Consider the following 12436-nt stretch of genomic DNA (forward strand, 5'->3'; position numbering starts at 1 on the left):
AAACCTCCCAGCATCAATCTTCATCCTGTCTCAACTCTGTCTTTATCCATTTAGGTCATGATGGATTTTTATGTACTTTTAGGTAAAAGTTCCCTAAATTTTGTGCCACCATTGTTTTCATGGTGTCCCATAATAACCTTAAATTTCTCATTTCAATATGTCTTCAAGTTCAACAGGACACATTGGGGCAAATTTACAGCTTTTTCAGGTCATTCATGGTATGAATAAATGTCTATAAGTACTGTCAATTTTTGTTCTAATCAAAAATACGAAATATGTAGTTATTCAGATTAAATGCCAATGAAATCTTAGATCTAATCAAAGAAAATATACATATAAAATGAGCTATTTTTCATATAATCCATTTTTATTTATGGCTTAAAATTGAATTTTTTTTTTCTCATTTGGAATACATTTAAGACTGATCAAGAATAAAATAAATAACATCCCAGCTCTCAAACAGGTATTTTATGGAAAAAAAACTTCCCTCCATAAAAGCAGGAAAATCTTATGTTAAATTTCCATTTAAAGGCAATACAAGTTTATTTGTACAGCACAATTCAACAACAGATTAATTCACAGTACTTTACAGAAACATTGAAACACAAGAAAAATAAGAAGCATAATTTAAAATGAAAAACAAAAGCAAAAAGAAACATTAGATAAAAACAGTGTTAAAAACATCATGAAGTTTAAAAATTCAAGCTGAAAAGAAACAGAAGAGTTTTGGAGTTATAATAACTAATAGAAACTATTGACATGCAGCTGAGAACAGTCTGGTCTTTAAAATGGATTTAAATACAATTTTTAGCTGATCTGAGACTTTATGGGAGTTTTTCTAGATATATGGAGTATAGAAGCTGAATACAGCTTCTCCTTGTCTGGTTCTGACTCTAGGAACTGTTAAACATCAGATCCAGATGACAAGAGAGGTCAGAAAAAATCAAGAAGTTACTAATGTATGTTGGTCCTAAACCATTCAGAGCTTTATAGACCAGCAACAGAACTTTAAACTCTATCCTCTGACGGATAGACACGCTGAATGAGCTGCAGTTTTCTAATTGATTTTTTTAGGAAAAACTGTGAAGATATTGTTACAATAATCACAATGACTAAATATGAAAGCATGAATGAGATTTTCCCTGTCCTGCTGTGACATCAGATCTTTCACGCTTGATATATACTTAAGGTTATGATAGGCTGACTTTGTGATTCCCTGAATGTGTTTTTCAGAATTTAGGTTTAGTAATGAAAATCTTTACATGTTTTTGTTTGTCCACAATAGACTATTTTATCAGCAGCTTCTGTAACTGGACAGAAAGGTGGTACTACAGCAGCGAGTTATGGTTTTACATGCTGACATCATCTTTCTCCTCAGAATCTCCCTGTAAGATCAACAAAGTGCTGAGTCATCCCACTCTGCCCATCACCATCACAGCTCAGGAGGACCGGCACATCCAGTTCTTCGACAATAACACAGGTGGGACTAAAGCTTCCACTTCTTGCCTGCAGGAGATGAAACTGATCTGTGGAATTTATCCCTTGTCTGTTTCCTGCAGGTAAACTCATCCACTCCATGGTCGCCCATCTGGACTCTGTGACCAGTCTTGCTGTGGATCCAAACGGGCTGTACCTGATGTCGGGCAGTAAGTCTCCGTCTGCTTGCCGCTGCCTCAGTTTGTCCTGTTCTGCTCTGATTCGCCGCCTCTCTCTTCTTCCCAGGTCACGACTGCTCGATCCGGCTGTGGAACATGGAGAGTAAGACGTGCATCCAGGAGTTCACCGCCCACCGCAAGAAGTTTGAGGAATCCATCCATGACGTGGCGTTCCATCCCACCAAATGTTACATCGGCAGTGCTGGAGCTGACGCACTCGCCAAGGTCTTTGTATGACCTAAGATGGCTGCGTGACACTGAACAGTGGGCTGCGGGAACGCCAGGCGTGTTTGTTTTTCTTTTCTTTGGAAGGTGACGAACTTTGTTTACTCCTTTAATGGAAGCTGGCCCGGACGACCTCTTTAACAGCTCTGCTGGACTCGGGCAGGCCCGCGTCTCAAAACAAATCTCTGATGGACTAAAGGCAGAGCCATGAACAGGAATGCTGTTCCTTTTTCTGAAGCTGGAATTCTTTTTCCTCTGCCAACTCCAAACACAACCTGTTGTTTTTTTTTTCTGATGTGCCTTTTTCCTCCCTAGCATCCATCCATTCAGGTATGGGGATGAGAGGAAGTAAAGATCAGGTCTGGCTTGGGATCCAACAGGAGCACCAGTTTCCTGGTTTCCAGTCTGCAGCCAGGAGGAGGATCCAATCAGAGGCTCAGATTCTGATTTGCTCTGATGGAAAGTCTGGGATCAGATTATCTGGATGGCTTCATTTCAGATCTTATGTAATGGATCCTACTAGATCATTCCAGCCTGCTGAGGTTCACCACACCCCAATGTCACCTGACAGGAACTACGTTTACCTCCAGTCGATGTCAGGAGAGAATCCAGAGGAGCGTTTTTCCACACTGATCTGCAGATGTGATGCAGAAATCAGTCAGTGGAAACCTGTTTTCCTTATTGATGTCCATGCAGGAGTTCTGGTTCTGGTGTCATCGAATAAACCAAACACCCTCCTTTACTGTCACCCATCTGCAACAGGAAAACACATCTGCTTTTCCAACTGGGAATCCCTCTCCAACAGGAACCGTACCAGAGATGTGGACCAGCTGGAGACCCAAACAGGCTGGAGATTCGGACTAACTACATACAGATTGGCCACAGATCCGGACCGTACTGTGGGAGCTTTCTTTGTGTTCTCAGATGGCTGGACCACAGCTTGGATGAAGTTCCCGATGAGCTTCAGAGGAAAATCTGCAGCAAAGTTTAATTTTTCTCCTGCTCTTGTATTTATTCTGACTTTCCGAGCCGACTAACGTGTCGTAAACTAACTCGGTAACAGTCGTTCAGCTTCAGTCTCGTACGTTCCGACTGCCTGCAGACGCTTTATTTAGTGTAATTATTCTGATCTGGAGCAGATCCTAGTTTTGTACAAGAGTCTGGTGTTGGTTGGTGATGTTTCACATACAGGTAGAAACTTTTTTTTTTTTATTCTGTTTTACTTGAAAAGTGAAGTTATTTTTCCTTTCGGGGTTTCTGCTGCTGAAGTCAAACCAAACTATCATCTCGGGACAACTCCTTGTTCAGGAGGAACTTAAACTTTATTTTAATCACAAGAAGAGGAAACTGAGGCGTGTACAGTTTCTACATGTTGAAGCATATTTATTAACCCGGTGAAAAGGTTTAAGGAATTTTAACTACAGACTGGAGTTTCTTTCAAAGGTTTCAGGGGATGTTTCTCAGTTTTATCCTGAATATGAAGTGAATTACAAGAACGCTGGAATCTCAACATCTGTCCACACCGCCCACAGTTTCCATGAATAACAAAAGATTTAGCACGATTAAACAAAACTCCTGAAAAAGTGAGCATTTAGATTAAATTTTGGGTAAAAAGTCAAACATCAAGGTGTTGAGAGTTGCAGATCCGACCTTTGACTGTTCAGCTGGGAGTTTTACTTTCCTCATGCAGTGTTAAGTATTAGATGAAGGCCATGATGAATAAAACTAACTCAGCTGTGCTTCATGATGGGGTGATGCATCCTGGGCTCACGTTTCCATATCTAAGAGGATGAAGATGACAGTTTGAAGGTTGACCCGGCGTCTTCTTCTCTGAAACCATGAAATCACTGTCTGAGTTAATAAACAAAAACCAGCGTTGAAAAGTCACAGATCTGAAACTCTGAACCTCTTTTGGTTAAAACTTGTTGGAGATTCTAGATATCTTCACACAATTGTTGCTGGACAGCAGATTTTTAGATTCAGACGTGCTGAATATTCATACAGCACGAGTCCTGAGCCCCACATCATTCCTTATGAGGGGAACAGGTTGACACAAAATCAGTTCATCCCACCAGTTAGGATCATTTTATCTGTCAGGAGGTCTCAGAGGTCAGTGTTTAGTTTCTCTGGAAGTGGTCCGGCACTGGGACTAGAACTTTCCTGACTGGAACTGGTCAAGTACCAGAAAATGGAACTTGTGAGGGAAAAATCAAAAAATTATCCAAAGAAAAACTTTGAAAAACTTTCAGGAAGCTGGAAAATTGTTGATCAAGATCAGTTTAGAAGATTACAACAATGTCAGAGATGATAACATGAGGACTGTAACAGGGTTCTGGATCAGGATGCTGGGTCAGATCTCTGGATCAGATCTCTGGATCAGAACTGAATTAGGGCTCTGGATCTGGACTCTGTTTCCAGAGTCTAAATCCAGACTATTCTCGCTGGTTAACGGTGGACCTTCTTCCTCTGAATGTTTTTCACCCCCAGCTTCTTCCATCTGGACATCTCAGCTCTTCTGCAGATTGTACTGAAGCCATGAACTGAACCAACATGAAGTTTCTGCTTGTTCTACTTTTATCAAACCTCATGAATTTCAAGAGAAGCAAGTAAAGGTTCTGTTCACTTGAGGGATCTGCTTTAAGTAACCTCATCAAACAAAACTGTCAGAAACCAGTGACACAAGAGGATGGAATAGTCCTTTAACAGATGTTTTTATTTCTGTATCTAGTCATGAAGCCATCCCACATCCCCATACTGATGTGCAGCATAGGAAATCTAATCTCAGTTGTCAGTGGCCAAATAAGAAGTTCAGTCTGAAACCTGAAAGAACAAGTGGCTCGGGTCAGATTTGCCTATAAATTATTATTGTTTAATGTGTACAGTTTAACTGTAAAGTACAGATTCTAGAAGCTGCTGTGGCTGTACATACACTACACACATGTTCACGTTGTATATTTCTTCTACACGCACAAGTGGGAGATTTATCAATAACAATAAAGGCTGACGCGTCTCATTGTGGCACCAAACAGCTTTTGTTCTAAGAACTCTGTGTGGATGAGTTAATAAAACCATGAAAACCATCAGAGTGTTTTCCCTTGTTTCATTAATTCTTTAAGATCAACGTCTCTCACACAATTTGTTGCATAATTCACAGATGCTGTCCTTAACGGTTCTGAAATATCAGTCCATAAGTTTAGAGCAAAATGGTACACTGCAAAGCATCTGCATAAGGACAAAAATGCTGCGATATGAGATCAAGAATTGGAGTCAGAAATTTCTTTTAAAACTATTTTTCTATTAAACATTATTTTTGTATTAAAATTTTAGTTAATATTTTGATTTCTTAACCATAATGGATGTTTGCGGAGAGGAGTGATATTTGTTATCGTCCACTAATTGGCGATAAGGAGCTTTTAAACCGTCACCAAAACAAAGAAGAAGAAACTGTTTCCTGTCTTCCTATTGGCTGTTCGACTTCCGGTCCTTGGATGGAGCACTTTGGTAAACAAAGCCGATCACTGAATAATTTTTCATTTGAACGAAGACATTATGATAAACGCTCCTCTTTCACCGTGCAGTGAGTACAAATACATCTATTTGCTGAAAAAATTGTTATATGTAGTCAAAAGACACGGACTTGTTTGTTAGCTTTGTAAGTAGCGCAACCATGCTAAAGTAAACATGAAACCTGCGGAGCTCCAAGTTGGGTTTAGTTTGTGGATTTAGGTTTGTTGACTCTTTGTCTGGTCTGCTGCTAGGAGGTTTTAAGGCTATAAAGTTCAATTCTTAACAGCCAAGTTAACGAAAGAGTCGGTGACTTGTGGCTAACTTTAGCTGTCTGCATGTTTTAAATGGAGTCTGGTTTGGTTTCTCCTCAGTGTGAAACAATCATCCGGACTTCTTCAAGCGGCGGTCTGGTTTGGTTCGGGCCGGATCCCGGAGCTGCCATGATCCGGCAGCCTGCGGTCTCACCTGGAATATAATGGCTGCAGAGCTATTTCCCAGCAAGAAGCTGGTGTCCTCGGCCTCATCCAGCAGCAGCAGCAGCTCCTCCATCCAGCAGTTCCTGCAGCAAAACGTGACCAACAACAACACCGTCGCCGCCGCGCGCGGGTCCTGCAACTGGCAAGGCCTGTTCCCCACCATCCGCGAGAGGTGAGTCAGGAGGTGGACAGGTGTGGGAAGTTATCCTTATCGAAACAGGCCATTTATGAAACGAAAAATACTTTAATAATCCCCAAAGGGAAGTTCAATATTTAAATAGATAATTAACTAGAGGAGGTCTTGTTCCGGAGGCTGATGTCTGCTGGCAGGGAGGATCTTCTGTACCTTTCAGTCTTATTAAACATTAAAACATCCTATGAACACCTAGTGCAGGGATGTCAAAGTCAAATACACGGAGGGCCAAAAAAACAAATTGGCCATAAGCCGAGGGCCGGATTGGTTCAATGTTTATTAAAACATATTGAAATTATTGCACGTAGCCTATTGAACCAAGACCTAACACAGTATATTATTTAATGATTAAATGAATAATCGGGAAAACATTTTTCAGCAGGTACACAGACAAGAACAAACTGCCTTCACATGTCCTGTACATTAAATGAATAAAGTAATATTTTCTTAAGGCTCTGTCAGTAAGTTAAAGAGAAAACATTTTCAACAGGCAAAAAAAAAAAAGCAATTTTCCTTCAGAAACAAAATACGTTCCTTATATCAAGATAAATGCATAAATGAAACTGCATGCAATATAAACTGAAAATGCAATATTATCCTGCTCTATTATCCTACCAATTACTGCTTCAAATAGTAAAATGAGAAAATATAGAATAAATCAAATCAGTTGTATTATTTCTCATGGCTCTTATCTGCAATTTTCCCTGAATCCATTAACTGAAAAATAAATATAAATAAATAAATAAAATACAATAAAATAAAATGCAAAAATATATGGCACACAGACAAAATACTTTGTGTGTTTCTTACGTTTCATGGTGCCTTCTTAGATTGTATTCTTTCATTACAGCCAGACTTTCTCCACACAGAAGACACACAGGTTTGCCATTTACCTCAGTGAACATGTAGTCTGCCTCCCACCTAGCTTGAAACCCCCTGTTCTCAGCATCCACCTTCCGTTTAGCCATTTTTTGGGGAGGAGGTAGCTGAAAGTTGACATCTGCTCTGACTGCTAATGAATGATGAAGCAGAGGTCTGCTTGCTGCGCTGCAGTGAGTTCGCGGGTTACCGTTGCATTGTGGGAAATGTAGTATTGGTGCGTGCAAAACACCAGCGGGTGGCTACAGCCTGCGGGCCGGTTCTAATACTAATCAAATATCATCCCGGGGGCCATAGGCCTTGACTTTGACATATGTGACCTAGTGTAACTAGAGGTATACAAAGTGACTTATGATAAAACATACCATCCTGCTGACTTCAAAGCTTGACTTTGTTTTTGATTTTACAATCCTAGTTCTACAAAAGTTGGGACTTATCAGTCTACATTATATTCCTAGTAGAACAGGAATGATGTATCGGTTAAAAGTCCGTGCTCTGACAGAGACTACATCACCCATAGTGGGGGCTTATTGTAGTTCCACTTTGTCGCCACATAAGTTTGTCTCGTGGCTCGGCAGCACGCCCGTAGCATATTAAGTGGCTCGTGCCATCCGTGTTGCATCCTGTGTTATTGTGGGTGTGAGAGTTCCGTGGGCGTTCTTTCTATATAACCACACATACATTTACCCATATACACCCCCATACACATATATGGATATGCCGGCCATTAACAACCTGTTATATGCTTGTACCTCCTTGCTGAGCCTTCAGTAAACTGATCTGCACTGCACTGCTGGAGTTTGCCTGTTCCTTCTGACCGAGGACGATTCAGTTGACGCACTGTTGAATATCAGCTGTGACATATACATCTTTTAACAATATCAGATGCTGAAAATGAGGCATTTTACCATTTCATGGAAGTTATAAATCCTTTTGGATTCTCTTTAAGTTTTTCTGCTTCACTGTAAAAAGAATCTTCTGCAAAAAGTCAGGAGAATCTAAGAGAAGACACGGTTGATTGATGTCTTAAACTTTTATTCTTTGTGGTTGAATTTGAGTTTTAATGTAACTGAAGGGAATTGACTGCAAACGGATTGTGTGTTTGCAGGAATTCAGTCATGTTTAACAACGAGATGATCGCAGACGTACACTTTGTGGTCGGTCCACCAGGTGGGACACAACGAGTCCCTGGACACAAGGTGAGCTTTCAGAGCCTTTTGTCTTTTTAACTGGTTTTAATGGGACACATAGAGCTAAGTGGAACCTCTCATCTCCTTCAGTACGTTCTGGCCGTGGGCAGTTCTGTGTTCCACGCCATGTTCTACGGAGAGCTGGCTGAGGATAAGGAGGAGATCCGGATCCCAGATGTGGAACCTCCGTCCTTCCTCGCCATGTTGAAGTAGGCGAAGTTCTGATGGATGAAGTTGTGTTGAGTCCGACAGCTGTGAAAATGTTTTCTTCTTCTCCAGGTATATCTACTGCGATGAGATTGATCTGTGTGCAGACACAGTTCTCGCCACGCTCTACGCCGCTAAGAAGTACATCGTGCCTCATCTGGCCCGTGCCTGCGTCAACTTCCTGGAGACCAGCCTGAGTGCTAAGAATGCCTGTGTGTTGCTGTCCCAGAGCTGCCTGTTTGAGGAGCCAGATCTGACACAGCGCTGCTGGGAGGTTATCGACGCCCAGGCTGAGCTGGCGCTGCGTTCTGAGGGCTTCTGCGACATCGACACCCAGACGCTGGAGAGCATCCTGCGTCGAGAGACGCTCAATGCCAAAGAGATGGTGGTATTCGAGGCGGCCCTAAACTGGGCCGAAGCAGAGTGTCAGAGGCAGGACCTGCCAGCGACCATCGAAAACAAGCGGCTGGTGCTGGGGAAGGCCATATACCTGATCCGCATCCCCACCATGACACTGGAGGACTTTGCCAATGGAGCAGCACAGTCGGGCGTGCTGACACTCAATGAGACCAACGACATCTTCCTGTGGTACACCGCCTCCAAGAAGCCAGCGCTCCTATTCTGCACCAAACCTCGGAAAGGCCTTTCACCACAGCGCTGCCACCGCTTCCAGTCCTGCGCCTACCGGAGCAACCAGTGGCGGTACCGTGGCCGCTGCGACAGCATCCAGTTTGCCGTGGACAAGCGCATCTTCATCGCCGGCTTTGGCCTGTACGGTTCCAGCTGCGGCTCGGCAGAATACAGCGCCAAGATCGAGCTCAAGCGTCAGGGCATGCCCATGGCCCAGAGGATCATCAAGTACTTCTCCGACGGGTCCAGCAGCACCTTCCCTGTGTGGTTTGACTATCCAGTCCAGATCGAGCCTGACACCTTCTACACCGCCAGCGTGGTGCTGGACGGCAATGAGCTCAGCTACTTCGGGCAGGAAGGCATGACAGAGGTGCAATGTGGGAAGGTGACTTTCCAGTTTCAGTGCTCCTCGGACAGCACCAACGGAACTGGGGTCCAAGGAGGCCAGATCCCAGAGCTCATCTTCTATGCCTGAGCCAGTGGGACTGAAGACAACCAGCAACAGACTCTTAGATTCACATCTGAGCCTCCGAAATGAAGAACCAGAATTGTCACACACCCAAATGGCAGCTCGTTCTAATGAAGAGTATGAAACGTTTGATCTTTGGGTCATTTCTGTCCCACTTTTTTCCACGTTAATCCCATGTTAGGGTCATTTTCTGTGGCGGATTAATCCACTGATGGCTCCTATTGGCAGATTTTGTTCTGAACATTTCCGTTTAAATTTTAACTCAAGAAAATGAAGGAAAAAAAACTCATTCCACGTCTGTAACAACAAACTAGCTCTTTAGGGTTCGGTGACAAATTCTGAATCATTCAGAAACTCCACAGCTGATCCAGGATTGTCGTTGCAGCGTTTCCACCTGCAGAACTTCTCGCTGGGTGGATTCTGATATCTCTATCAGGAAGACCAAGATCCTGGCCCTGATTCAGTACATGTCACCATGGTAACTGAGGAATTCCCAATCAAGTGCAGTATTTTCATCTGAGGTGCTGCAGGAGCCTCTCTGTAAAATTGGACTTGTAAGTCATGTGTGCCTTAGAAACAGTTTCAGCCCAGATCACATCTTTAAATTAGATCTATGTTATTGGCTGTCTGTTCTTAGCCTGCTCCGTTTTGCTAAAAAAAAACAAAGCACTATTGTGACACCCCATTTATTTCATATGTTAATCCGTTAAAATAATTCTCTACAAGAAAGTCAGCATTTCACTCCTTTTTTTCTAGTCTCAGATTTTCCACTGTTTGATTAAATACTCATTTTTTTCTCTTTTCATGGATCTACAGCTTGGATCTGTCTGAGAAGTTTTTTGTTTTCAAAAGCCCCACTTTGTGTCACTCACTGTCTCAATGGCAACACCACGCACTTCCTGCATTCGCCTCAGATCATAAATGTTCTATAAGAACACGAACCTGGCATCGAATAATATCAGGTGACCACCAGACATCCGTTACTGGAAAACTTAGAAGGTGCTCAACAACATCCCAGGATGACCTCAAGTATGTGAAGCATTCCCATAATAACCAAGATCACGCTCTGGTCAGTTTTACAGTTCAGTCTGGTTTTAAAGTCCACTGAAGGACTTAAACACTACCTTGGTTCTGGTTTGTTTTTTGTTTTTATTTCAAACACCAACAGACCCACGGTGACGTAGTCCATGAATGTCTTCACTTTTTTCTTGTTGATGTGTAAAAACATTCATTTGATGCACTTCATCGAAACTCTGACAGATTTCTTTCTGTCTCCTGCTCCGATGAGACATTGTGAGACAGTGGCCTTATCTTGGTGTCGTTCTTGTTGTGGATGTTTTGGAAATAAAAAGTTTAAACAAGTTGTCCAAGTGGTTTCATCTGTACAGCGTCAGAAGTTGTGTTTAATAACAGCTACAGACAGGACCTGGTTTTATTCCTGTACTTTGTTCTTACAACTTGTTCCAGGTTGGAATCAAAGCACTAAATCTTTGTTTTATGGAAATCCAGAAAAAACAAAGAAATTAAAAATATATTACGATGTAACAAAAACAACAGCACAAGTGATTGGCTGAGGAAAAATATGATGTCATCATAAAACCAGTCAGAAGCAGACAGGTGTGAACAATCGAACTGGTACAACCGGAGAAAGCAGAAAAGTGAAGCAGCAACAATGTGCCATAATTAACCGTTTTCTTTTTATTGAGATAAAAGTCCAAAGTTTTCCGAGAAATGTTCTCTATTAGCAGAATGGAAGTTTTTCCTTCAGGTCAGCTGTGAGAAATTCTTGTCTCACAAAAAGGCACAAGGCGTTATCAAAGAGAAAGGCGCAGTGGGGATTAATGTTTTCACTGTTCATTTATTCTATTAAATTTTTATTTAATTATTCTGGTCTGATATTCAATTATTTCTAAATAGTTGCACATATAATATTTTCCATCTAACTTTTAATTATTTTTATTTTCATTTTTGAAAAAAAAGGAAAAGAAATAATAGTTTCTTGCATATATTAAAGTTGAATTTTAAAGTTCCATTTGAAGAAAAATGTATTTGAACTTTGCAAAAAAAATAGGAAGTAGCACAACAGCAGAATAAAGTATGAGAATGACTGACATTTCATGGTAAATAAAGGTGTAACATAGTTTTGAATGTACAGTGGCCTTCAATGGCCAAACTTCTTCTGGACATAAAAGTGTTTTCACCTGTGAGGAGCAGCGATGGCTGCACTAAAGGTAACTACTTCAGCATTGAATACTTGTGTACTGACCTCTTCCATGATGCTATTAAGGTGTTGCTTTACTCAAACAGTGCTGTAGTTCCTATCAAACAAATCCAGGACTGCTAAATTAAAGCTTGTCACACAATTGTTGATTCTTTCTAACACTGTGGTCAAATGTTGGCAGCTGTAATGTATGTGGAGCCATGGCAAGCAGATATAAATGGTTTATTCTAAGAATAAAACCATTACAGTTATTTTAGTAAACTGATTCAATATAAAAGTATTGTTTTTCTTGATAAATGAATTTTTTATGTAATTAAACATTGAGTTAGATGTTGCGCCTTTACAGCAACATGTTCATCACAGGCAATGCTTGCTGTATCTCTCTGTGCAGACCTGAAGAAGCCTCTGACTGAATACATTGTTGTTTAATCACTATTGTGTGGAATGGTTTGAAGAGTTACAACTTAAAAATTCTTTATTGATCTCAGAATGAAATTGCAGCATTGTAGAACTTTCTGATTTCTTTTCTTTATTTTTTTAAAATTTATTTATTTATTTTATTTAGCACAAACCACAATGAATTACAAGATAAAATCTTGTTCTTCTAAAAAGTGATAGCAGCTGGCAGAAAATGACCTCTTTGATCTTTCTCTCTTGCACTGGACCTATTTGTCATAGGTATAGGTATGTTGTTATATTTGTTAAAGACACATACTTTTTCAGCTGATTGTGCAGCATTCTTTTCTGGACAATAAGTTCCAGCATCTCAAGAATAAAAAATATC

At 41.1% G+C, this 12436-nt stretch overlaps 2 protein-coding genes across 3 annotated transcripts in view; both read left to right on the forward strand.

Annotated features, from left to right (window-relative positions):
• Window positions 1–4868, forward strand: part of LOC306772060 (striatin-like) — a 42929-nt gene extending 38061 nt beyond the window's left edge. For both annotated transcript variants that reach the window (XM_079261449.1, XM_079261450.1), the window contains exons 15-17: window positions 1379–1480; window positions 1560–1646; window positions 1723–4868. In XM_079261449.1, the coding sequence (XP_079117575.1) occupies window positions 1379–1480; window positions 1560–1646; window positions 1723–1892 (359 nt within the window). In that variant the 3' untranslated portion in view covers window positions 1893–4868. The remainder of the gene's footprint in view (window positions 1–1378; window positions 1481–1559; window positions 1647–1722) is intronic.
• Window positions 4869–5353: 485 nt separating this feature from the next.
• btbd3a (BTB (POZ) domain containing 3a) lies at window positions 5354–9437 on the forward strand (the record flags this gene model as incomplete). Its single annotated transcript, XM_079238396.1, has 5 exons — window positions 5354–5457; window positions 5759–6035; window positions 8044–8134; window positions 8216–8334; window positions 8405–9437. The coding sequence occupies exons 2-5, from the start codon at window positions 5863–5865 to the stop codon at window positions 9435–9437; spliced, it is 1416 nt and encodes a 471-aa protein (XP_079094522.1). The 5' UTR covers window positions 5354–5457; window positions 5759–5862.
• Window positions 9438–12436: the final 2999 nt, after the last annotated feature.

Source organism: Telmatherina bonti, assembly GCF_933228915.1.
Source record: "Telmatherina bonti genome assembly, chromosome: 3".
NCBI lineage: Eukaryota > Metazoa > Chordata > Actinopteri > Atheriniformes > Telmatherinidae > Telmatherina > Telmatherina bonti.